This window comes from Manis pentadactyla, chromosome 9 (genome assembly GCF_030020395.1).
Source record: "Manis pentadactyla isolate mManPen7 chromosome 9, mManPen7.hap1, whole genome shotgun sequence".
NCBI lineage: Eukaryota > Metazoa > Chordata > Mammalia > Pholidota > Manidae > Manis > Manis pentadactyla.
Window position 1 is genome coordinate 100,868,647 of NC_080027.1, and position 27,802 is coordinate 100,896,448.

A 27,802-nucleotide genomic window follows, 5' to 3' on the forward strand; every position below is an offset into this window, starting at 1 on the left:
AATTTAGTGAGGCTCTTTTTGTGGCCTAGTATGTGGTCTATTCTGGAGAATGTTCCATGTGCACTTGAGAAGAATGTGTATCCTGTTGCTTTTGGGTGTAGAGTTCTATAGATGTCTATTAGGTCCATCTGTTCTAGTGTGTAATTCAGTGCCTCTGTGTCCTTACTTATTTTACTTGTTTTCCTCATTTCTCTTTCTGCTAGTTCATTGTTAGTGTATGGGAATGCAACATTTTTCTGTGGATTAGTTTTGTATCCTGCAAATTTGCTGAATTCGGTTAGTATTAGTTTTAATAGTTTTGGGGTGAATTCTTTAGGGTTTTTTTATATGTAACATTATGTCATCTGCAAACAGCGACAGTTTAACTTCTTCCTTACCAGTCTGGATGCCTTTCATTTCTTTGTGTTTTCTGATTGCCGTGGCTAGGACCTCCAGTACTATGGTGAATAAAATTGGGAGAGTGAGCATCCTTGTCTTGTTCCTGATCTTAAAAGAAAAGCTTTCAGCTTCTCACTGTTAAGTATGATATTGGCTGTGGGTTTGTCATATGTGGCCTTTATTACATTGACGTACTTGCCCTCTATACCCATTTTGTTGAGAATTTTTATCGTCAAAGGATGTTGAAGTTTGTTGAATGCTTTTTCAGCATCAGTGGAGATTATTGTGTGATTTTTTTGTCCTTCTTTTTGTTGATGTGGTGGTGTATGATGTTGATGGGTTTTTGAGTATTGTACCATCCTTGCATCTCTGGAATAAATCCTACTTGATCATGATGGATGATCTTTTTGATGTATTTTTGAATTCGTTTTGCTAATATTTTGTTGAGTATTTTTTAATCTATGTTCATCAGGGATATTGGTCTGTAATTTTCTTTTTTTGTGGTGTCTTTGCCTGGTTTTGGTATTAGAGTGATGCTTGCCTCATAGAATGAGTTTGAAAGTATTCTCTCTTCTTCTACTTTTTGGAAAACTTTAAGGAAAATGGGTATTAGCTCTTCTTTAAATGTTTGATAAAATTCAGCAATGAAGCCATCTGGCCCAGGAATTTTGTTCTTAGGTAGTGTTTTGATTACCAATTCAATTTCATTGATGGTAATTGGTCTGTTCAGATTTTCTGTTTCTTTCTGCATCAATATTGGAAGGTTGTATTTTTCTAGAAAGTTGCCCATTTGTTCTAGGTTATCCAATTTGTTAGCATATAATTTTTCCTAGTATTCTTTAATAAATCTTTGTATTTCAGTGGTATCTGTAGTGATTTTTTCCTTTCTCATTTCTGATTCTGTTTATGTGTGTAGCCACTCCTTTTTTCTGGATAAGTCTGGCTAGGGGTTGATCTATTTTGTTTATTTTCTCAAAGAATGAGCTCCTCGTATTACTGATTCTTTCTTTTGTTTTATTCTTCTCGATTTTATTGATTTCTGCTCTGATCTTTATTATGTCCCTCCTTTTAATGACTTTGGGCCTCATTTATTCTTCTTTTTCCAGTTTCATTTATTATGAGTTTAGAGTGCTCATTTGGGATTGTTCTTCTTTCTTGAGTTAAGCCTTTATGGCAATATACTTTCCTTTTAGTACGGCCTTGGTGGTGTTCCAGATTTTGTGATGTTGTGTTATTGTTTTCATTAGTCTCCATATATTGCTTGATTTCTGTTTTTATTTGGTCATTGACCCACTGATTATATAGGAGCATGTTGTTAAGTCTCCATGTGTTTGTGGGCTTTTTTGTTTTCTTTGCATAATTTATTTCTTGTTTCATACCTTTGTGGTATAAGAAGGTGGTTGGTACAGTTTCAGTTCTTCTGAATTTTGTAAGGTTCTTTTTGTGGCCTACTATAAGATCTATTCTTGAAAATGTTCCATGTGCACTTGAGAAGAATGTGTGTCCTGCTGCTTTTGTGTGGAGTGTTTTGTAGGTGTCTGTTTGGTCCATCTGTTCTAATGTGTTATTCAGTGCCTCTGTCTCCTTACTTATTTTCTGTCTGGTTGATCTGTCCTTTGCAGTGAATGGTGTGTTGAAGTCTCCTAAAATGAGTGCATTGCTTTTATTTTCCCCTCTAATTCTGTTAGTATTTATTTCAAATATGTAGGTGCTCTTATGTTGAGTGCATAGATATTTATAATGATTATATCCTCTTGTTGGACTGACTCCTTTATCATTATATAATGTCCTTCTTTGTCTCTTGCTACTTTCTTTATTTTGAAGGCTATTTTGTCAGATACAAGTATTGCAACTTGTGCTTTTCTCTCCCTATTGTTTGCATGAAATATCTTTTCCTATCCCTTCACTTTTAGTCTGTATATGTCTTTGGGTTTAAAGTGATTTTCCTGAAGGCAGCTTATAGATAGGTCTTGCTTTTTTATCCATTCTGTAACTCTCTATATTTTGATTGTTGCATTCAGTCCATTTACATTTAGGGTGATTATCTAGATGAACTTATTGCTACTGAAGGCTTTAGATTTGTGGTTACCAGAGGTTCAATGGTAGCTTTTTTTACTATCTAACTTAGCTCACTTAGTACTCTATTTCAAATACAATCTAAAGGTTCTTTTTTTCCTCCTCCATTCTCAATATATTAGCTATCATATTCTGTACTCTTTGTGTATCCCTTGACTGACTTTAGGGATAGTTGATTTAATTTTGCATTTGCTTAGTAATTAATGAGTTTATTTCTTTTACTGTGGTTTTGTTTTCTCTGGTGACAGCTATTTAGCCTTAGGAGCACTTCCATCTAGAGCAGTCCCTCCAAAATACACTGTAGAGAAGCTTTGTGGGAGGTAAATTCCCTCAATTTTTGCTTATCTGGAAATTGTTTAATCCCTGTTTCAAATTTAAATGATAATCTTACCGGGTAGAGTATTCTTGGTTCAAGGCCCTTCTGTTTCATTGCATTAAATGTATCATGCCACTCCCTTGGAGCCTGTAAGATTTCTGCTGAGAAGTCTGGTGAGAGCCTAATGGGTATTCCTTTGTATGTGATCTTCTTCCCTCTCTGGCTGTTTTTAGTACTCTGTCATTGTCCTTGATCTTTGCCATTTTAATTATTATATGTCTTGGTGTTGTCTTCCTTGGGTCCCTTGTGTGTGGAGATCTGTGCACTTCCATGGCCTGAGAGACTATTTCCCTCTCCAGACTGAGGAAGTTTTCAGCAAATATTTCCTCAAACAGACTTTCTATCCCTTTTTCTCTCTTCTTCTTCTTCTGATACCCATATAATGTGAATACTGTTCCGTTTTGATTGGTTGCACCTTTCTCTTAATATTCTTTCATTGCTAGAGATCCTTTTATCTCTCTTTGTCACTGCTTCTTTGTATTCTTGCTCTCTTATTTCTATTTCATTTACTGTCTCCTCTAGCTCACCTAATTTTCTTTTAAATTCCTCCATTGTATGTTTCATTTTGGATACTGTATTTTTCAAAGTTTCTATCTCATTCTTGAATTCCTCCCTGAGGTCTTGAATATTGTTCTTTAGGTCCATGAGCATGTTTATGATTTTTATTTTGAAATCTTTATTAGGAAGATTGGTGATTTCAGTTTCACTTCACCCTTCTTCTGGTGTTTGTGGAATTTGGGTTTGTAACAGGTTAATTTGCTGTTTCATATTTGTAATGACTACTTGGGAACAATGACTTTCTGTAGGCCGTGCCCTCTAGTGCCCAGAAGCTCTACTCTTTGGAGCTTCCCAGCACCTGGAGCAATGTTGGGAATCACAGACAAGCGGCATCAGTGTCTGCCCAGAGGAAAGAGCTCTTTCCTGCTTCCTGGCTACAATGACTGCCTCCACTGCCAAAGCCGGTGGGCAAAGTAGGCAGGGTAGAGCCTCTGTTTTATGCCCCTGTTGCTGTCATATGCAGGGCCACCCTCTGGATGGGCTTGTGCAATGGTGGGTGCAGCAGGTTTGTGAACCAATTCTGGTTCAGAGGAAAGTGCGGCAGGCTGCATATTGTGGTGGGGTGCCTCAGTGCACTTAGCCAGCCAGGAGGATGGAGCACCTGAAACTCCTGAAAGTTCCCAACTTACTAGGTTGAGTGTGCTGGGATGATTTTGTCTACCTGTCCTTTCTCCTGAGCATCAAACTCTGTGTAATCCTTGCCCTTTAGCAGCCCTTTCAGTGTTGGGAAGTCTTTTGAAGTGCCCTCCTTTCTTTTTTCCTGGAGCAGCCAGTTGTGGATACCTGTTCTCTGGAAGTGGCTGGAATCTCAGTTTCTCTGAGTATTCCATCTGTCTTTGCTTTCCAACCCCACTAATCTCCAGTGCACCATGTAATGTAGGTTTGTGTAAGTGGAGAAGATCTGCAGGGTTGGGTGATCAGCAGTCCTGGGCTTCTGCCCCCTCCCTGCTCCATTTCTCTTCCTTGTGCAGGTAAGCTGGGGTAGGGGGAGGGCTTGGGTCCCGTTGGATCATGGCTTTGCTGCTTTGCCCTTCTCTGTGAGGTCTTCTCTTTTCCTCAGATGTAGGCAGTCTGTCACAGTCTTCTTTCCAGTTGCTCTTTGAGGATTAATTGTATTTGTTGTATTTTCATATTATATATGGTTTTAGGAGGAGATTTCTGTCTCACTTCTCACACTGCTATATTTAAGCCTCCTATATTGTTTTAATTTTTAACCATGACTGTATCACCCATTTAAAAACATTACATTAAAAAAAGTCCTGGATGACTTTAATGATAGGAGTTTCATCCATGTGTCCAATGGGACTCTCTTTCCTCCCTACTTCTGAATAACCCACATCTTTTCTGAAAATTTTTCCCCAACTTTCCCCCCTTTGCTAACTCCTACTTCACATCAGGTCTTGGTGTGAGCATCACATCCTTCCCTTAACCCCATCCTTTTTGCTGTGCCCCTGTTCATTTGATTTTCCTCTTCTGTTTCCCATGTGATGTCGTGACAGCTATAACTATGGCTTCTCCTCCATTGGGCATAATTGTTGATTACTTGCTTTCTACCTGTTACACCATGAGCCCTTGAGAATGAGGAGAGTCTTATATGACTGTTACCTTCATCAGACACTATTCATAGCTCATAATAAGTGTTCACGAAATGGTTACAAAATGACTCTGCTGTGAAGGTGTAGTGATCTCATGCCATGAACTTTGGAGATGGTTCCTCTTTCAAACATTTGTTCCTTTGTTCCATAGGCACTAGTCATGTCAACATACTAATTCTTTCCTCCCTCCCTCCCTCTCTTTCTATTTCATCCTCTCTCTCTCTCCCTTCCTTCCTTTCCCTGTCTTTCCTCCTCCTCTTCTCTTCCCTCCTCTTTCATCGTATCTTTCTCTTTCTCTTTTGTTTCCATCATTTCTTTCTTCCTTAAATAAAAACACACATAGATTATCATGTATTCTGGTGTTTCAGTTGCAGTTGTTGAGTAAGAAGCAGAATCCTTCAGCTATGAGGCTGACATAAACAAAAGCCAAAATTTATTTTTATATAATGCCAGGGACAGAGGGAGACCAGGGGCCTTCAAAGAAATTCAGAAGCTCTCTCTCTCTAATTAGATCATGAGCTCCTGAGGAGCAGAGACCATCTTTTCCACCTTTGTGCCCCTGATACCTTGGACAGTGCCTGCTACAGAGTAGGTGCCTAATAAATGAGTGCTAAACTTAATTGGAAAAAATTAACAGGGCATGTCTGGCAATCTTGCGTTCTTTAAGAATTTTTGTTTGGAGGTGAAGAACTCTGAATTTTGAAAATTAAATGGTTAAATAAACACAGAAGCAGGAAAGCAGTTGAGTATGAACTTGAGGGCTGGGTAGACCTGTGGTCAAATTCCTTTTTCAAGGTCCTATGTGACCTTGGCTAAATCACTTAACTTCTCTGAGCCTGTCTTCATTTGTAAAACACACACACATAGAATCTCAAATGGTTACCAGACAATTGAACAGAATTACCAAGTTAAAGGCCTTAGTGCAATGCTCGTTGCCTGGTAGTTACTCAATGTTCTATCAAACACCTTATTACTCAAGAGAATGTTTAGCTATTATACTAACATTTTTGCAAAGCCAGGTCAATGGTACAGGTCTGAAACATACAAAAGCTGAAGGAGCCTCAACTAAGAGAGAGCTAGGGAAGAGGGACTGGATTAGAATTCAGTCAGCTGAAGGTACTTTCCTCTCAAATGGACTTCCTTGCTAAAGCTAAATTTGGAAGGCAAGAGAAATTAAGTTTTGGAGTCTGGATACTGTTTACCACAAAATGATTAAAGAAAAGTGCAGTGTTGGCTGGTGGCTGTGAGCTTGTTATCTCAGAAATGCAGCCCTGTGCACCTTTATCTGATTCATTTCAGCAATATGCCTTTTTGTGGGTGGGGTAGAAAGAGGTGGGATGACAGAGGGACATTGGAAGACTGATAGGAAAGAATATTTGAGGATAGGACCAAATAGATTAGTATTTCTAGTGCTTTTTAACTGTTGATTGCCAGGAACCTGTGTGAAGGAGAATATTGGTTTATTCAGCTCAGCACCCTGTTGGCAACAAAATTTGTCTGAGTCACAGGGGGGTCAATTGACTGCAGCTTCTCTGATGAGTCATAGTCTTGCTTCCACTAATTTCCCAGCAGCTGGAGCTGACTTGTTTACTGAGAGCAAGCTACAGCTGCCTGCAGGTACAGACTCTTGTGCTCCAGACCTCCCCAGCAGAGGAAGCAGGCTTAATTTGGGAGATTTTGTATTTTTGGAAGGTCATGATGTGTAACAGGAAGTAGGCTGCCCAGTTTGGTACGATAACTCTCTTTCCTCCAATTCAGTGTTTAGATTGGGAGCCCAAAGGGTTGAGCAAGTCAGAAGGTGTGAACTGGACTAACATATGTATCACTCAGAATCCAGCAATACATATGGCACATTCATACTGGGCAACTTAATAGAAAATCTACTTACAAAAGTGTGGGCAGGGTTCAGGAAACAAGGGATGGGGCAAGTCTCCCTGAAAAGCATGTGTGGGGACCCATTTCTGGGCTGAAGAAGCAAGGGGCTGGTCACCTAAGTGGGAGGGAGTAGAAGTGTGGACAAAGTCACCTGAGAGGGGCCGTGGCCATCATTTAATGGTTACAGTTGAATTATAGTCAACCTACAGGAAAGGGCTAGAGTAGGGAAATACCCAACCTCATGCTCCTTCCACCCTCCCTTCTTAGATCCTTCTACTGGCCAGATCTCACTGCAACTCAGAGAGCAAGGGAGCTGTTGAAGCAGACCATAGGGATCACCTCCTGGGGAGAAGGGACGTTGTGGAAGGAGGAGAGTGCATCTAGGGGCAATCAGAACATCTGGAGACAATGTAGCACAGCTTGCTAGCTGGACAAGCCAGTGTCCTCTCTGGCTCTCAGTTTGGTTTATCAGTAAAATGGGAAAACCACTCTACTACTTTGTTGTGAGTGTGGAGTGAGATAATATAGGGAAGAGGTTTTGAAAAGCCCTAAAGGGCTTTGTGAATATTGAGTATCAAGTTGTTCAACAGCTGCTACTTTTCATGGAAGAAGGAATGGCATGGTGACCATGTGAATCCCTTACTCCCCAGTTGGTTCACCAGTCCTTCTTGAGACCCTACTAAGTCCACAGCTCACAGCTGACACTGAGGGGAAGCATGGGAACAAACATGGATGGGCTCTAAAAAAGGTGATGGCAGACACAAGGCATAGCCACTACTCCCTCAGCAGCCTGTAATATAGTTAGAATGAAAAATATGAAGGTGTGTGTGTATTCCTGTATCTATATATGAAATGTATAGAAAGATATGAAGGTATCTATGTGAACACACACACATGCACCCTCATAGAGTAATGTAGCCACATGTGCAAAATGCAGCAGTACCGTAGGAATGGTTAGAGCAGGGTCGGGAGAGAAAAGGTGCCCAAATAAGGGAGTTGGAGTTGTAAATGGGTCTTGAGATTCTAGCCTGCTGACCTGTTGAGGTTGTTTTGTTATTCTCCTTCCAGGTTTAGAAATAGACCTATTCAAATAGAGGATGAAATATTTGAGTTTGTTGACCTTATATCTTTGTTTCTGCTCCTTTTTATCTCCAGTGCCAGGCATGGCATTCTGCAGGTCCTCAAGAAATGTTTAAATGAATCAGTGAAAAAAGATAATGGTATTTGTACTACTTTATTAAGTGAGAGAAGAAACTATATATACTAACAGTGCATCCCTTCAGAATTCTCTGAGAATTCTTCCAAGGGTATTTGAAATAACCACTGCATGCAGAAGAGGAGCCATAGTGAGTGAACTTAGCGCATGCTTTAGATAAGTGATTTGCATAGGAATAGTGTGTGCATAGACTGCAATCTTAGAAATTTCCAGACAGAAAATGACTGTTTTCTGGAAGATGCTTAGTTTATGAAGCGTCCATGGCAATCCAGAAATGTTTCTTCTATCCTTTGCTCCTGTGGCTCAGTCAAAAGAGATGAGTAAGGGTGGTGATAGTCTCCCTTGAATAGTTATCAGGTTACTGTGAAGCTTAAGAACAGTGGTTAGCACTGAAATACTTGTTTCATAAATGTTAGTGGTCAAGGACTCAGGATGTGGCAAGGAAAGGGAACATTAAAATAACATTGTCTAAACTTGGGGCAAATATCAGTGGAAATGATACTGGTGTGGGACTGTTCAGAAACACTGCTATGAATGCAGCATCATTGGCTCTGAGATCATGGGCCACGGCCCAGAGAACAGAGCGCTGGGGCAGTGCCAAGGCTTCTTGGACTTTGAGATGAGTCTGTAGCTGGTAAGAGCTCTCAAAACGGGCCAAAGTTTGTGAAAGGAAAGTACAGCCCGCACTTATCAGCTCCCTGCAGAAGAAAGAGGAGAACATCATCTACTTAGAAGCCTGAGGGCCACAGAGAATTTTTTTTCAACCTGCTCTCCCCAGGCTCAGGGCCACAGGTACATAGAAGTCAGGCTTCTGCTGCCCAAAGAACAGCTGTGCCGCACCTCAGCCTAAAACGTAAGACCGCCCAGCTGTGGTCAAGGGCTGTAGAAGGGTGTGTATAGACCCAGGTGGGCCGTCCCTGTTGAATTTTTTTCCTATTTTTTTTTATTGAGGTAAAATTCAAATAACATAGAATTAACCATTTTAAAGTATATAGTTCAGTGGCACTTAGTACACTCACACTGTTGTGTAACCATCACCACTATCTAGTCCCAAGACATTTTCAAACATCTCAGAAGGACATCCTATGCCCATTAATCAGTCACTTCCTATTCCCCACTCGGCTTAGTCCCTGCTTATTGCCAATCTGGGGTTTGTCTCTATGAATTTATCTATTCTGGAAATTTCATATAATGGAAGCATATAACATGTGACCTTTAATGTCAGGCTTTTAACACTTAGCATAATGTTTTTTGAAATTCATCCATGTTATGGCATATAACATTTATTCCTTTTTTATGGCTGGACAATATCCCATTGTATGGATCTACACTAGTTTATCTATCCATTTATTAGTTAATGAAAATTTGGGTTATTTCTACTTTTTGGCTATTGTGAACAATGCTGCTATGAAATTTGTATGCCAGGTTGTTTTGAATACCTGTTTTCAATTTTGGGGGTATGTAACTTAGACTGAAATTGCTTGCTGGGTAATATGTTAATTCTAACATTTAACTTATTGAAGAACCACCAAACTGTTGTTTCCACAACAACAGCACCATTTTATATTTCCATCAGCAATGTATGAGGGTTCTAATTTCTCTGTATCTTCACCAACACTTATTGCCCATGAAAACATTTTAGGCATTCTGGCATATGTGCAGTGGGACCTTATTATGGTTTTGACTTGCATTACCCTGGTGACTAAGGTCTTTTCTTTCCCAGTTGCATTTTAACTCAATGGAAATATTCTAAAGCTGTACCTTTCTGCCCTTGAGTGGATCTGTAGTATGATTAAATGGTAAATTCACATATGTAGATGTTTTTAGCTTTCTTTGAGTCACATAGTGTAGGCTCCTATTTGCAGATAGAACCTAATAAACACTTCTAGGTGGTTGTGTGGATATGGAAATAGATGAATAACTTTTTCAAGAGCACTGTTTATTAAAACTACACTATTAATGGAACATGAATTTTTTGCTCTGAATTTTTATTTAAAAATCTGCCTTATAATAGCAAATCTCTCACTTCATAGGCTTGTGTATTTCTTAAAATGGGGCAACCAAACTCATGAGTTTCGGTCCCACCTTTGTTGCTGAGTGACCTCTAACTTTGACAAGACTTCTGACTTGTATTCTGTTTTAAGACATCCCTCTGTGCTTCACTTCCCATTGGCTTCAATGTGGGGCTTGATGATTAACTCCTACAGGTGTTGGCAGGTCCCTGAGGAAACACAAAGACGATATCTACAGGTGAACTCATAATGATGCGCATGTGAGGGTCTGATGTAACCATCCATTTCGATACATTTGGCTTGGATTATATTTTGCCTTTATTAGGGCCATTACCTTCTTTTATGCCAACTTCTTGAGGTAAATGGATAGGATAATGTGTACCCAATTAGAGACAGAAAAAATTGTGTGTCCCCAGAATAGTCATATCAGTTTCATTTGGTAACTACAAAAATAGATCTATATTACAACAGAGAAATGTGGAAAATGATATGAAAATAGAAACCATATTATGTGCTACCTCTTTTGATAAGTAGGTTAGCTCTCTAGAATTCTTAAGTTTAGAACAGATAAGAAGCTAAATAATATAGCACCAAGGTCTCAACTGATCCAGTATTGGCCCAGGTATTGGAGTCGTGACTGTGATCAGGTCCTGAAGATTTTCAAGTAGTAACTTTTTTCTTATTGTTAAAGCTCAACCTCCCATACTTAACCCCTAACTATTTCCTTCCACAAATTGGGAACATTAGGAAATCTTTTTTAACTGAGAGCTGAGACTGAATCTTTATACAAAAAAAAATTCCGGTCCCATTCTCAAGAATATACTCATCTCATCCTGTTTCAACCAAAACTCAGCTTTCCCTGAATTAATTACCTGGTTAATAGATTCCTGGCTGGAGACCCCTTATAGGCTGAGGTTCCTGCCTGAATGGAAGTTGTCAGAATAATTATTTTTCCTGGAGATAAAGATATGTCAAAATGATTATCTTGGTAGCAAGAAAGACAGCTAAGCAGAGTTGATGGTCTATAGGTGAAAGGTCATGAGGAGTTTCTTAAAACCTGTTGTGTCTTCTCTGCTATCTTGTATGTCTTGTAGGCAACATATAAGGTCATTTTGCCAGAGAAATAAATTAAGTCAGTAAATAGTCGTTGGCTGAATCTGCTTTAGATGCTTAGATGATGTTTTTCTATGGAAGAGTTACAGGGTCTTTCCAGAGATATGGCCATTACCTTTAGCAGAAATAAAGATTTCTTCATTTCTCTTTCTCCATAGTTTCCTGCTTCTGTGTTTTCATAAGAGGATCTTAACATTGTTCTGTGAGTCCTCAAGCGTAATCTGCATTCTCTCTGATTTTAAGTTATTGGACTGGTCTTGAGCATTCTGAGATAGATGCTATCATAGGACTGGGACATACTAAGAATATATAGTGAGCTCTCATTCCTCCTATTTGGATATCATCTGTTCACAGAAATGTTCTCTTCTTCATCCTGATAGGATTGCAGATAAATACAGGGGACTATGGATAAAATGAGAGTTTCTGTGGCCAGGATTCTCACCTGGCCGTGGTTGACTAGCTCACTGCACACCTGTGGGCATTACATGGTTGTTGACTGTATAAAAAGAGCTCTGCCCAGTGCTCTGGGCATGACACGGTGGCAGGGCTGCAAGGCTGCAGGAGAGCAGAGCAGAGAACAGAGACTCAGAGGAGAGCTGTGTGGAACAACTGTTCAGAGAGGCCCAGAGGACAGCTGTGCAGGATGGCTGTGCAGGCAGAGAGGCCCAGAGGACGGCTGTACAGGCAGAGGGGTCCAGAGGCAGAGACTGGCTTGCTGCATACAGATTCGCTCTGAGTGAATGGGATTCTAGTGACTGACTTGCCACCTGGAAATAAAGTTGGGTATAACCCTTTCACCTCAAGAACGTTTTGCTGTCATTTTCTTTGGTCACATTGAATCCATAGCGAACTTGCCAGGGACTGTTGGCAAAACAATTGGCGAAAGTCGGCAGGGTTCATTGTTGACCAAGGAAAAAGACAAGCTGCCCTTATGGGATGGGTGCTTCAGCAGGCTACCCCTGTGAATGGGGAGACAGTAGATCACCCCCCAATGAGTATATGGTCTGAGGTGGCTTGCCTCCTAGAGGACTGGACCCCACCCCAGGACTGTAGGCAAGTGGAAGTGACACCTGAGGCTGTAGGGGTGGCCCTTGGTATAGTAAGCAGATCCTTTGAGAAACAGAGTGCCCTGGAGGCAGCGGGGACTGTGGGTTGGCTGTTTCTCACAGTGTTAAAAAGGTCTACAGAGGAGACCCAAGAAATGGTGGCACGAGAACATGAGCTGCAAACCTCTGTGGATTTCCTGAGGTTGGAGATGGCCTTGATGCGGGATTATGCAGCATGAGAGCACCAGCAGCAAGATGTCATTGGAGATGAGACAGCAGCGCTGCCAGGTGTTCTGAAGGAGGAAGAGGCCATCAAGGAAAAAGATGAACTCCTGAGAGAAGCACAGGTGGAGGTGGTATGAGAATATCAGCTGCGAAGCATTGAGCTGAAGGTAAGAGACCTTCTGAAGACTGAGCTGGCATTGTTGCGAGGCACTGTAGCAGAAGAGGCACTTGGGGGAGGGGAGAGAAAGGTGCCATCAGCCCCAGAAATGGAGGAGCTGGGGAAGGATGAAGGGGTGGTGTCAGCCGCACTGGCCCCTCCGGTATTGAAAGCACACCCAGTGGTTGTAAAGAAAATAAAGACCCAGCAGCTGAAAGTTCCCCAAGGAGAGGAGCAGCCCCTCCCCAGGTCGTGGAGCACTCTATGCTCCGCCCCTATACTCAGGCTGAGCCGGTGGCTGTGGGACTCAGGCGGGGATGGAATTGTTCTGTTGGGATCAGAGATGGGAAAGCTGGCTTCCCTGACAGTGCAGCCCACCTTGAGGCAGCGATTACAAAATGCTGGGTGACACGTACAGTAGCAGAAGCAATGATAACCTGGAAAGAAATAAGACCTGTTACTCACAGGAGGAATTTGAGGGGTCTCATGAGAGTTACGAGGACCCAGATGTGGGTTGATTTGATGCGGGCAGGAGTAGATGGAAGGAAATTAGACGGGAAGCCAAATAGGATCTTACTGGAGCTATGGTAACTGAAACCAGAGCTGCAGTTCCAGCCATTAAGACCAAAGAGGCAGAGGTCAGAAACAGGGCCACGAGTCTGGCCTGTGTGTCTGCAAGACTTTTTGCTGGAGAACAATGTTTGAGCTTCCTTGCACAGGGACCATTGCAGAGGACTAAGGGCACATTGAGAGGAGAGAATCCTGGAGGGGTGGAGTGTGGATAAAATGAGAGTTCCTGTGGCCAGGATTCTTGCTTGGTTATGGTTGACTAGCTCACTGCACACCTATGGGCATTACATGGCTGTTGACTCTATAAAAAGAGCTCTGCCCAGTGCTCTGGGCACAACACGGTGGCAGGGCTGCAAGGCTGCAGGAGAGCAGAGCAGAGGCTGGAGTGGTGGCAGCACTGAGGACAGAGGCCCAGAGGACGGCTGTGTGGGACAACTATGAAGAGAGGCCCAGAGGACAGCTATGCGGGACAACTGTGCGGGATGGCTGTGCAGGCAGAGAGGCCCAGAGGCAGAGACCGGCTTGCTGCATGCAGACTCATTCTGAGTGAATGGGATTTTACTGACTGACCTGCCACCTGGAAATAAAGTTGGGTATAACCCTTTCACCCCAAGAACGTTTTGCTGTCATTTTCTTTGGTCACATTGAATCCATAGTGAACTTGCCCCAGGCTGAAACCCATTGGCAAAACAGGGCCCTGTTTTGTTTATTTATCCTAAATTTAGTAACTGCTCTCTGGACATTTAGATTGACTACACATCCCAGTGTAGCTGAGTGTGGCCACTGACTGAGTTCTACCAGTGGAATGTTGTGGACGTGATGTATTTCTAGGAATGACCCACAAAAACCTCCCATGTGTACTCTTGCATGTTCTCTTCCCTTTGTGGTTGGCTAGAATGGAGAAAACTTCTAGGGTGACTTTGGAAACCACATGTTGAAGTTAACAGACCTTCTGTTAGACTGACTGCATGGAAGAAGATGAGGAAGACCACACCACTAACTAGTTCACTTTTCTGTATTATATAAGCAAAACATAAATTTTTATTGTATTTGAGCTATTATGCATTTTGGGATCTATTATGTTTGTTACATAAATAGTTTACTTAATAAAAATATGCAGTTGGGTAAGTCATTTTATTGGTAACTAAATTGCTAGATAGAAAGCTTAGCATGGGACAGCTAACTTAATAAGATAGCAATTATTTATAACTTCCCAAAGCACTGCTATAAAAGTATCTCATAAGCTTTTGTTGTGTAATAAATGACTCTAAAACTGAGTGGCTCAAAACCATAACAATCATTTTATTATCTCAGGTTCTGGGGGGCCAGGAATTTGGGAAGGCCTTGGCTGACCAGAATAATAAAGGGCAGTTCAATTCAAAAGATATTTAATGTAGAAACCCGTGTTGTGGAAGTCATGGTTCGTGTTGTGGTGGGAAGTCAGGCAAGTCAATAGCATGATTCTGACCATCCAGAAGTTTATAATGCTACCAGACTTGCCCACGTGGATAGGCACCAAATAATACAAAACACTAAGGTGTTAAAGTCATTCATTTAACAAATATTTAAGCATCTACTATTAACCAAATGTTCTGCTAGGTACGGGGTGTATGATTATGAACAAAACTAGAAAATCCCTTCCTTCATGGAAGTTACTTTCAGGTGTGTGTGTGTGTGTGTGTGTGTGTGTGTGTGTGTGTAACAGATAAATGAATTAGAAGTTATAGGATTTTAGAAGATGATAAGTGCTATGGAGAAAAATGAACGGGGAAGGAGAATAGGAATGGTATGAGGGAGCAAAATGGGACAGGCAGGTAAAGTATTCCTATGGGAGTAACATTTGAGTACAGACCAAAATAAAGGTGAGAGCCTGAGCCTCATGACCACCTAAAGGAAGAGCGTGTCAAGCAGAGGGAAGAGCAAGTGGAAAGTCGCCATGAAGGAATGTGGGATATATTCGAGGGACACTTGGGAAGTTGACTGTAGCAAAGTGAGGGACGGCCAGAGTTGGAGATAAAGGCAGAGTGGGAGCAGAATGAGGGTGGGGGATCAGCAGTCATAGGTCTTTCAGTCTGTAAGATGGGAAACCCAGTGAAGAGCTTTGTGAGTAAAGGGATGACTGGTGGGATTTATGTTTCAAAGGATCACTTTGGCTGTTGCCTTGGGCATAGTTTTTAGGAGATTAAGGATGGAAGCCGGGAGCCCGGATAGGAAGCTATTGGAATCATCTAGGAGTACATGGTCATTGCTTAGACAGGGTGCAACAGCAGAGATGGTGAGAAGCAACCAGATCCTAGATATACTTTAAAGGTAGAGCCAGTGGGATTTCTTGATGGGCTGAATGTATGGTGTGAGAGAAAGATAGAAGTCTGGAATGACTGTGGTTTTTTTGGCTTAAGCAATTGGAAGAACTGAGTTTCTACTAACTGAGATAGGTAAAAAATTGATATATCCTGTGCTGGGAGGAAGATAGCATGTTTATATGCTAAAGAAATGATCCAATAGGGAGGGAAAAATTAGTGATGCAGTAAAGAAGGGAGAATTGCTAAAACTGGCTGAAGAAGAGAGGGGCGGAAGATGGCGGCGTGAGTAGAGCAGCGGAAATCTCCTCCCAAAACAACATATATCTATGAAAATATAACAAAGACAACCCTTCCTAGAATAAAGACCAGAGGACACAGGACAATATCCAGACCACATCCGCACCTGAGAGAACCCAGCGCCTCGCGAAGGGGGTAAGATACAAGCCCCGGCACCGCGGGAGCTGAGCACCCCTTCCCCCAGCTCCCGGCGGGAGAAGAGCAGGCAGAGCGGGAGGGAGACGGAGCCCAGGACTGCCAAACACCCAGCCCCAGCCACCCGGGCCAGAGTGCAGGGCGCTCGATACTAGGAAAACAGGGCAGCAAGAACAGTGAGCAGGCACTGGAGGCTGGGCGACAGAGGACATAAGAAAAGCGCGCAACCATTTTTTTTTGCTTTTTTGCTGTTTTGTTTTGGCGAGCACTTTTTGGAAGTCTTAAAGGGATAGGGACCCCAATACTAGGGAAACAGGGCAGAAAGGCCGGTGAGCAGAGGCCTGAGGCTGGCACTGGAGAATAAAGAAAAACGAACGACCACCTTTTTTTTTTTTTTTTTTTTTAATTAAAAAAATTTTTGTTTTCTTTTTTTTTTTTTTTTGGTGGGCATTGTTTTGTTTTGGCGGGTGCTTTTTGGAAGTCTTAAAGGGGCAGGGTGGCTCACTTAATCCAGAGGTAGGGAATCCGGGATCTCTGGGCACCCTAACCCCTGGGCTGCAGGGAGCAGGGAGGCCCCTTATGGAGATAAATAGCCTCCCAGCAGCTCCTGCTCCAACGCGACTCCACCACTTTGGAGCAGCTGCCCGAGCCAGGCCACGCCCACAGCAACAGCGGAGATTAACTCCATAGCAGCCGGGCAGGAAGCAGAAACCCTGTCTGCGCACAGCTGCGCAGCACAAGCCACTAGAGGTCGCTGTTCTCCCAGGAGAGGACGGCCACAAACCAACAAGAAAGGAAGTCCTTCCAGCCGTCACTTGTCCCAGTTCTGCAGACTATTCCTATCACCATGAAAAGGCAAAGCTACAGGCAGACAAAGATCACAGAGACAACACCAGAGAAGGAGACAGACCTAACCAGTCTCCCTGAAAAAGAATTCAAAATAAGAATCATAAACATGCTGACAGAGATGCAGAGAAATACGCAAGAGAAATGGGATGAAGTCCGGAAGGAGATCACAGATGCCAGAAAGGAGATCGCAGAAATGAAACAAACTCTGGAAGGGTTTATAAGCAGAATGGATAGGATGCAAGAGGCCATTGATGGAATTGAAATCAGAGAACAGGAACGCATAGAAGCTGACATAGAGAGAGACAAAAGGATCTCCAGGAATGAAACAATATTAAGAGAACTGTGTGACCAATCCAAAAGGAACAATATCCGTATTATAGGGGTCCCAGAAGAAGAAGAGAGAGGAAAAGAGATGGAAAGTATCTTAGAAGAAATAATTGCTGAAAACTTCCCCACACTGGGGGAGGAAGTAATCGAACAGACCACGGAAATACACAGAACCCCCAACAGAAAGGATCCAAGAAGGGCAACACCAAGACACATAATAATTAAAATGGCAAAGATCAAGGACAAGGAAAGAGTGTTAAAGGCAGCTAGAGAGAAAAAGGTCACCTATAAAGGGAAACCCATCAGGCTAACGTCAGATTTCTCAACAGAAACCCTACAGGCCAGAAGAGAATGGCATGATATATTTAATACAATGAAACAGAAGGGCCTTGAACCAAGGATACTGTATCCAGCACGACTATCATTCAAATATGACGGTGGGATTAAACAATTCCCAGACAAACAAAAGCTGAGGGAATTTGCTTTCCACAAACCACCTCTACAGAACATCTTACAGGGACTGCTCTAGATGGGAGCACTCCTAGAAAGAGCACAGCACAAAACACCCAACATATGAAGAATCGTGGAGGAGGAGTAAGAAGGGAGAGAAGAAAAGAATCTCCAGACAGTGTATATAACAGCTCAATAAGCGAGCTAAGTTAGGCAGTAAGATACTAAAGAGGCTAACCTTGAACCTTTGGTAACCACGAATTTAAAGCCTGCAATGGCAATAAGTACATATCTTTCAATAGTCACCCTAAATGTTAATGGGTTGAATGAACCAATCAAAAGACACAGAGTAACAGAATGGATAAAAAAGCAAGACCCATCTATATGCTGCTTACAAGAAACTCACCTCAAACCCAAAGACATGTACAGACTAAAAGTCAAGGGATGGAAAAACATATTTCAAGCAAACAACAGTGAGAAGAAAGCAGGGGTTGCAGTACTAATATCAGACAAAATAGACTTCAAAACAAAGAAAGTAACAAGAGATAAAGAAGGACACTACATAATGATAAAGGGCTCAGTCAAACAAGAGGATATAACCATTCTAAATATATATGCACCCAACACAGGAGCACCAGCATATGTGAAACAAATACTAACAGAACTAAAGGGGGATATAGACAGCATTGCATTCATTCTAGGAGACTTCAACACACCACTCACCCCAAAGGATAGATCTACTGGGCAGAAAATAAGTAAGGACACAGAAGCACTGAACAACACAGTAGAGCAGATGGCCCTAATAGACATCTATAGAACTCTACATCCAAAAGCAGCGGGATATACATTCTTCTCAAGTGCACATGGAAAATTCTCCAGAATAGACCACATACTAGGCCACAAAAAGAGCCTCAGAAAATTCCAAAAGATTGAAATCCTACCAACCAACTTTTCAGACCACAAAGGCATAAAACTAGAAATAAACTGTACAAAGAAAGCAAAGAGGCTCACAAACACATGGAGGCTTAACAACACGCTCCTAAATAATCAATGGATCAATGACCAAATCAAAATGGAGATCCAACAATATATGGAAACAAATGACAACAACAACACTAAGCCCCAACTTCTGTGGGACACAGCAAAAGCAGTCTTAAGAGGAAAGTATATAGCAATCCAAGCATATTTAAAAAAGGAAGAGCAATCCCAAATGAATGGTCTAATGTCACAATTATCGAAATTGGAAAAAGAAGAACAGATGAGGCCTAAGGTCAGCAGAAGGAGGGACATAATAAAGATCAGAGAAGAAATAAATAAAATTGAGAAGAATAAAACAATAGCAAAAATCAATGAAACCAAGAGCTAGTTCTTCGAGAAAATAAACAAAATCGATAAGCCTCTAGCCAGACTTATTAAGAAGAAAAGAGAGTCAACACAAATCAACAGTATCAGAAACGAGAAAGGAAAAATCACGACGGACCCCACGGAAATGCAAAGAATTATTGGAGAATACTATGAAAACCTATATGCTAACAAGCTGGGAAACCTAGGAGAAATGGACAACTTCCTAGAAAAATACAACGTTCCAAGACTGACCCAGAAAGAAACAGAAAATCTAAACAGACCAATTACCAGCAACGAAATTGAAGCGGTAATCAAAAAACTACCAAAGAACAAAACCCCCGGGCCAGATGGATTTACCTCGGAATTTTATCAGACATACAGGGAAGACATAATACCCATTCTCCTTAGAGTTTTCCAAAAAATAGAGGAGGAGGGGATACTCCCAAACTCATTCTATGAAGCTAACATCACCCTAATACCAAAACCAGGCAAAGACCCCACCAAAAAAGAAAACTACAGACCAATATCCCTGATGAACGTAGATGCAAAAATACTCAACAAAATATTAGCAAACCGAATTCAAAAATACATCAAAAGGATCATACACCATGACCAAGTGGGATTCATCCCAGGGATGCAAGGATGGTACAACATTCGAAAGTCCATCAACATCATCCACCACATCAACAAAAAGAAAGACAAAAACCACATGATCATCTCCATAGATGCTGAAAAAGCATTTGACAAAGTTCAACATCCATTCATGTTAAAAACTCTCAGCAAAATGGGAATAGAGGGCAAGTACCTCAACATAATAAAGGCCATCTATGATAAACCCACAGCCAACATTATATTGAACAGCGAGAAGCTGAAAGCATTTCCTCTGAGATCGGGAACTAGACAGGGATGCCCACTCTCTCCACTCTTATTTAACATAGTACTGGAGGTCCTAGCCACAGCAATCAGACAAAATAAAGAAATACAAGGAATCCAGATTGGTAAAGAAGAAGTTAAACTGTCACTATTTGCAGATGACATGATACTGTACATAAAAAACCCTAAAGACTCCACCCCAAAACTACTAGAACTGATATCGGAATACAGCAAAGTTGCAGGATACAAAATCAACATACAGAAATCTGTGGCTTTCCTATATACTAACAATGAACCAACAGAAAGAGAAATCAGGAAAACAACTCCATTCACAATTGCATCAAAAAATAAAATACCTAGGAATAAACCTAACCAAAGAAGTGAAAGACTTATACTCTGAAAACTACAATTCACTCTTAAGAGAAATTAAAGGGGACACTAACAGATGGAAACTCATCCCATGCTCGTGGCTAGGAAGAATTAATATCGTTAAAATGGCCATCCTGCCCAAAGCAATATACAGATTTGATGCAATCCCTATGAAACTACCAGCAACATTCTTCAATGAACTGGAACAAATAATTCAAAAATCCATATGGAAACACCAAAGACCCCGAATAGCCAAAGCAATCCTGAGAAAGAAGAATAAAGTAGGGGGGTTCTCACTCCCCAACTTCAAGCTCTACTATAAAGCCATAGTAATCAAGACAATTTGGTACTGGCACAAGAGCAGAGCCACAGACCAATGGAACAGTCTAGAGAATCCAGACATTAACCCAGACATATATGGTCAATTAATATTTGATAAAGGAGCCATGGACATACAATGGCGAAATGACAGTCTCTTCAACAGGTGGTGCTGGCAAAACTGGACAGCTACATGTAGGAGAATGAAACTGGACCATTGTCTAACCCCATATACAAAAGTAAACTCAAAATGGATCAAAGACCTGAATGTAAGCCATGAAACTATTAAACTCTTGGAAGAAAACATAGGCAAACACCTCTTAGACATAAACATGAGTGACCTCTTCTTGAACATATCTCCCCGGGCAAGGAAAACAACAGCAAAAATGAGTAAGTGGGACTATATTAAGCTGAAAAGCTTCTGTACAGCAAAAGACACCATCAATAGAACAAGAAGGATCCCTACAATATGGGAGAATATATTTGAAAATGACACATCCGATAAAGGCTTGACGTCCAGAATATATAAGGAGCTCACACGCCTCAACAAACAAAAAACAAATAACCCAATTAAAAAATGGGCAGAGGAACTGAACAGACAGTTCTCCAAAAAAGAAATACAGATGGCCAACAGGCACATGAAAAGATGCTCCACATCGCTAATTATCAGAGAAATGCAAATTAAAACTACAATGAGGTATCACCTCACACCAGTAAGGATAGCTGCCATCCAAAAGACAAACAACAACAAATGTTGGCGAGGCTGTGGAGAAAGGGGAACCCTCCTACACTGCTGGTGGGAATGTAAGTTAGTTCAACCATTGTGGAAAGCAGTATGGAGGTACATCAAAATGCTCAAAACAGACTTACCATTTGACCCAGGAATTCCACTCCTAGGAATTTACCCTAAGAATGCAGCAATCAAGTTTGAGAAAGACAGATGCACCCCTATGTTTATTGCAGCACTATTTACAATAGCCAAGAATTGGAAGCAACCTAAATGTCCATCAATAGATGAATGGATAAAGAAGATGTGGTACATATACACAATGGAATACTACTCAGCCATACGAAAAGGGCAAATCCAATCATTTGCAGCAACATGGATGGAGCTGGAGGGTATCATGCTCAGTGAAAGAAGCCAAGCGGAGAAATAGAAATACCAAATGATTTCACTTATCTGTGGAATATAAGAACAAAGGAAAAACTGAAGGAACAAAACAGCAGCAGAATCACAGAACTCAAGAATGGACTAACAGGTACCAAAGGGTAAGGGACTGGGGAGGATGGGTGGGTAGGGAGGGATAAGGGGGGGAGAAGTAGGGGGTATTAAGATTAACATGCATGGGGGGGTAGGAGAAAAGGGAGTGCTGTACAACACAGAGAAGGCAAGTAGTGATTCTACAACATTTTGCTATGCTGATGGACAGTGACTGTAATGGGGTTTATAGGGGAGACCTGGTATAGGGGAGAGCCTAGTAAACATAATATTCGTCATGTAAGTGTAGATTAGTGATACCAAAAACAAAGCAAAAAAAAAAAAAAAGGGCAGTTCCTGTGTGGTAACCTCCAACGAGTTCTACACAAGGGTATAAAGGGCATATAAAAGTGTAGGCAAAGGGTCTGTTTGTGTTTATACAGAGGATCAAAGCCTAATTGAGCTACCCCGAAAATGAACTAAGATACGATATGAAAAAGAACTTCCAACATCTGCACTCTCTGGAAGACTCATGCCAGAAGATGATCATCAAAAAACCCCAACAAAGATCCACGCACTGCTACAGCTGTAGATGCACTCATCCCACCAGTTCCTGGACTTGCCACGGGAATGAGGAAGGAGTTATCTAAGCTGGCCTGTGCATACAGTAAAACAACAAATTTGACTGGATCTATACTGTTGGAACTCAACTAAGAATTTGGAGAAGTGCAAATTGTAGCGCTCCAAAGTCTTACAACTACAGACTATTTACTGTTAAAAGAACATATGGCATGTGAACAGTCCCCAGGAATGGGTTGTTTTAATTTGTCTGATTTCTCTCAGACTGTTCAAGTTCAGTTGGACAATATCCACCATATCATAGATAAGTTTTCACAAATGCCTAAGGTGCCTAACTGGTTTTCTTGGTTTCACTGGAGATGGCTGGTAATTACAGATATGCTTTGGTTATGTAACTATACTCCTATTATGTTAATGTGTGTGCGCAATTTAAGTAGTAGCTTAAAACCTATATATGCTGAAGTTACTCTACAAGAAGATATGTCAAAGAAATAATCAATCTTCCCATATTTTCTTCCGCCTGCTACTTCTATAGCTTTTCTTCTTCCTTCCTAATTACAACCCTTAAATAGAATTCGTGCCTCATATCAAATTTACCGAGTATCATAATTCTTCCAAGTGGTAAAGATACCTCAAGACAAATGCTGGGCATAGAAGCCACAGGGCATAAATATGCAAAGAAGTAAAAAGCTAACCTTTTCAAACAATAAGGCTTCCCTCTCACTTACCAACTTCACATTTCCCTGTATGGTCCCGGAAGATGACTGGTTAGCCAGAGACGGGTAAGATTCCTCAAGGGAGGAACAACCTAAGACAGGCACAGTCGCAGGGGGGCCATCAGGTGAGAAATTGGGGATCAACAGAGGTGAGGCTTAGAACCTCACCCCCCTGTTCTGAGAGAAATCTTCTGCATACGTGGATGTTTTATTGCCCTGGTCTAGCTTGGATTAACACATAGTCTACAGGCACACACCTGATCATCTACATTTGCTCTCTTACAACACTAAACTATGTTTTCTACCTTTATCTTGTATCTACCTACCACTTCAGCATGTTATTAAAAATAATAATAAAGAGAGAAATGTGGTATCCACATATAAATCAAGTATAAAAACCAAATGAGTATTCATATTTGAACTGACTGTTTAGAGTTCATAATGCATGAGCAAAACCGAAAGTTTCTGTGATGACTGCCCTTGTACTGTTCACTATGTAACTTATTCATTATGTAAGAATTTGTTCTACATGTAAGAACTTGTTTGTTATGCCTCAGAAGATTGGAGACTGACGAAAATTAGGCTTGGGGTGGATTAATGATTGTGCATTGAGCACTGACTCCCCTATACAGAATTTTATTGTCGTTAACAACCATTTGATCAATAAATATGAGAGATGCCCTCACAAAAAAAAAAAAAAAAAAAAAGGACAGACTTCCAATGGTAAAATAAATAAGTTACCGGGATGTAATGTATAGCATAAGGAATATAGTCAAGATATTGTAACAGCTTGGTAGGGTGATAGCTGGAACCTAGAATTATGTTTATAAATGTTCTACCACTGTGTTGTACACTTGAAACTAATGTAATGTCATACTGTGCGTCAACTACCCTTCAATAAAAAATAATTATTAAAAAAAAAAAACTGGCTGAAGAAGAGAGTAGACAAATCTAGTGCATATGTGGACTGTGTGTCTTAGATAGGAGTTTGGTTGGGCCAGCTATAGAAACAGTGAGGAAAGCAGAATAAAGGGTATTTGAGATGATGGGAGCTAATAGAATTTCTCTCCTGATTGTTTACCTTTTTTTTAGTGAAATAGGATACAATTCCTCATTTGAGAATGAGAACAGGGGAAGAGACATGGAGTTCTGAAGAGGGAGGAGAAAAAATGAAATTTTTGCCTAGGAGAGTGAGAGGTGGATGGACTCTGGACAGGCAGGGGCATTACTAGGTCCATTTGAGGCTCAGTGTCATTGAGCTAAAATGGCTCCTGTCAGCACCGTGGTGTGTGTTTTTTTGCCACGTTCAGCATCTTGGATGCAGGCACAGAGAAGGAGACTGGGATTTCCCCAGGGCTGGGTTTTGCTAAGTGAGTATGATAAATTGCGAGAGAAGCAGGAGGGTGGAGAGTATATCCAAGAGGGGGTTTATAATGATAGATCATGGCATTTGAACAGGATGAGGGAGGCAAGTATGGGAAGGGGGTGATAGTGAACAGATGATAGAGTTAATTGATGATAGGGCCAAGAGGAGCTGAAGAATTATTGCAGGTACCAACTATAGAGAGTGATCTGGAGGGAGGGGATGGAGGTCTGAGTGTGGGGTGTTTGAATTTGAGATTATGGGTGGTTATAGATTTTGGTAATAACAAGGGCTAGGTATTGCCCTCGGGGAGATGGGCTGAGATAGGCTGGAAGACAAAATCATTGGAGGAGAAAGGGTGGGGAGAACTAGCAGGGCAGTGTGGAAAGTATCATCATCAACATGACCTTGAGACTGATAAGAATTAAGACAAACACGTTGTTAGACAGAGTGGCAGTGTGGATAAAGTGAAGGTTTCTATGGCCAGGATTCTCACCTGGCCCTGGTTGGCTTGCTCACTACACATGTGTGAGCAATACGTTGCTACTGACTCTATATAAAGAGCTCCGCCCAGTGCTCTGTGTGACACTGGTGGCACAGCTGCAAGGCTGCAGGAGAGCAGAGCAAGGCTGGAGTGGTTGCAGTGCTGAGGACAAAGAAAGAGACGGCTGTGCTGGTTAGAGAGGCCCAGATGCAGAGACCAGCTTGCTGTATGCAGACTTGCTCTGAGTAGGAGGGATTCTAGTGGTTGACCTGCCACCATGGAGAAAGTTGGGTATAACCCTTTCACCCCAAGAACGTTCTGCTGTCATTTCTTTGGTCACACTGAATCCATAGTGAACTTGCCCGGGGCTGAAACCCATAGGCAAGACAGGCAATAAGTCATGAGGTAAAATCTTTGAAACATGAGGGAGAATGACCAAGAGGTTGGTGGATGTCTACAGCAAGGAGAGCAGGGGTGATAATAGACTGATGAGAGAGATTCAAAGCTGGAAAGTTTTGGGAAAGGGGAGAGAGAATGGTTGAGAAGCAGCCTGGAGTATACCTACTCTATTTTTTGTTCTAGGAACTTCAGGGCATGAGAGAGACTACAGCTACCGCTCGGGACTACTCTGGCAGAAACAGGGTGCTTGGTGGGGAACCGGGATTCTGTTAGTAACTTTGGAGAAAAGTAGAGGATGGAAGAGAATTTACTGCTAATAGACTGTGAGGTACTGAGGGCTCAGGGAAGGGGTTTCCAGAGTAGGGGGCCTGTAGACAATCAGCTTTATGAAAATAATCATGGCCCCATATGCAAAGTACAGATTATTAGCAATGGTTTGAGAAAGTTCTTTCCCTGCCTGCTTTTGACCAGCTGTACCCCATGAATGAGGGTTTGGCCTACTGCAGGGAGTGTGCCCCAGGTCTCTCCTGTCAAAAATGGATCTAGCTTCTGGAACAGAGGGAAAAGGCAGATAATGAAGGAGCCCTTAGCCAACATTGCAGGATTAGACATAACTGTCAGGCAGTTCTTCAAATGACTGCCCTAAAAGAGACTTCTCTGGTTTTCTCGTTCAGTTTGGATTGAGACATCTGGGCAGGATGGAAAGATCTTGTCAGAGCCCACCATAACTGCCTGGAAGACTTGGTGACGGGAAGCCTTCCCATTCCCTTGCAGTCTCTAGTCCCTTTGGATTTTGAGAGAATTATGTCAGCAGGGGGAGGGTCAGCACCAACACTCCAGTCAGATCCTTCTCTAACCAGCCACTGCTTAAAATTGGTTTTAAAAAGAGAAAGAAGAAAAAAAGAAAATGAGTTTTTATTAGGAGAGATGATAATGGCTCATCCAAAACACATGCACACACATTCACAGAAAACAGAATTGTGTTTTTGCTGTAGTCATGACCTCCTTGGTGGAGCTGTCAGTTTGCAGATGTCAGAGCCCAGAAGGCACTCTCCCAGTGTGTGCATGTGCACATGTGTGTGTGTGTGAGAGAGACACACAAACACACACACACATTCCTGTCCTGCAGCGGGATATAAGTAGAACAAACTCTAAGGGAATCAGAAGCATTGTACACTGGAGCTGGAGCTCAGTCTTCCCAGTTGAATTTTTATTTTTCAGAACATATTTCTTCAGCAATAAGGTGCTTTCTGGCAATTTTTACAAATTAAAAAATAAATAGTGTAAGAAGGAGATGGGCCTGACCCTACCTATTGCCTTTTATGTGAATTTTCTCTTTCCTTCTCTCAGTACATACCTGCCAGCATTTATACTCTTAAAATAGTTTCTTTGGGGATGGAAGAAAACAAGAAAATAACTTCCTTGAGCTACTTGAAAGGAGAAGCTTTTGAAGGTCATAGAGGGAAGCATAGAGACCATTTTAGCAGAGAGACTGTGCGGGGAATAGTGTTGTGGTGGTAAGATCAAGGGTCAAGTGAAGGTCTGGTAGAACTGAGGTCAGATTTTGACCTTTTTTCTAGGTTCAGCTATGAGGTCTTGGGTATTGACTTTTAACAATGAGTTGCTCTTTGGCAGACTTGATAAAAAGACTAATTCTTAGATCTACAAATACTTTCCGAAGGCAAATGAGGATGCTAGCCAGGGGAGGGGAGCAGGGAGAGTGGGTGTTCTGCTTGAATAGTCAGAGGAAAGTCTGAAGAGTACTCTACAGGGAGTGGGCATTTTTGGGGATCTTTGGCGGCAGAGATCCTGGGGTCCTTTACATAATTTTGAGAATCTGGAAATTATACTTGTGTCATTGGCTATTTTGATTCTGTTTTAAGCCCCCTTCAGCTGTACATGGAGAACAATAAAAGTTACAAAGGAATTAAGTTTAATTGTAATTTCTCCATGTGGATAAAGTGAAGGTTCCTATGGCCAGGATTTTCACCTGGCCCTGGTTGGCTAGCTCACTACACATGTGTGGGCAAGACGTTGTTATTGACTCTATATAAAAAGTCTGCCCAGTGCTCTGGGTGACACAGTGGCACAGCTGAAAGGCTACAGGCAATCAGAGCAGAGGCTGGAGTGATGGCAGTGCCAATGACAGAGACTGAGACGACTGTGTGGGCAGAGAGACCCAGAGGCAGAGACTGGCTTGCTGCATGCAGACTCACTCTGAGTGGACAGGATTCTAGTGATTGACCTGCCACCATGGAAATAAAGTTGGGTATAACCCTTTCACCCTAAGATCATTCTACTGTCATTTTTTTGGTCACACTGAATCCATAGTGAACTTGTATGGGCATGAAACCCATTGGCAAGACACTGCATCAAAGTAAATTTTAGTCCATTTTTGCTTCCTCTTACCTTGCTGCTGCTTGGATGTTCTTACATACTTGTGAAAACTCATCTTGCTTTCCATCATTTTGCCATGCTTGATTCTTAGGGAAATGTTACTCTCAACTACATTTTCTGTTTGCCTATTTTTTGGCTCTTCCTAAGAGTGAATTTCCCACAATTCTAATTTACCAAATGAAGAAATCCTAAAATTGATGAGAT

General features: G+C 41.6%; 1 protein-coding gene across 1 annotated transcript in view; it reads left to right on the forward strand.

Annotated features, from left to right (window-relative positions):
* Nucleotides 1–26,280, forward strand: part of METTL13 (methyltransferase 13, eEF1A N-terminus and K55) — a 68,532-nt gene extending 42,252 nt beyond the window's left edge. The window contains exon 8 of the mRNA XM_036918450.2: nucleotides 25,385–26,280. Within this exon, the coding sequence (XP_036774345.1) occupies nucleotides 25,385–25,518 (134 nt within the window). The 3' untranslated portion in view covers nucleotides 25,519–26,280. The remainder of the gene's footprint in view (nucleotides 1–25,384) is intronic.
* Nucleotides 26,281–27,802: the final 1,522 nt, after the last annotated feature.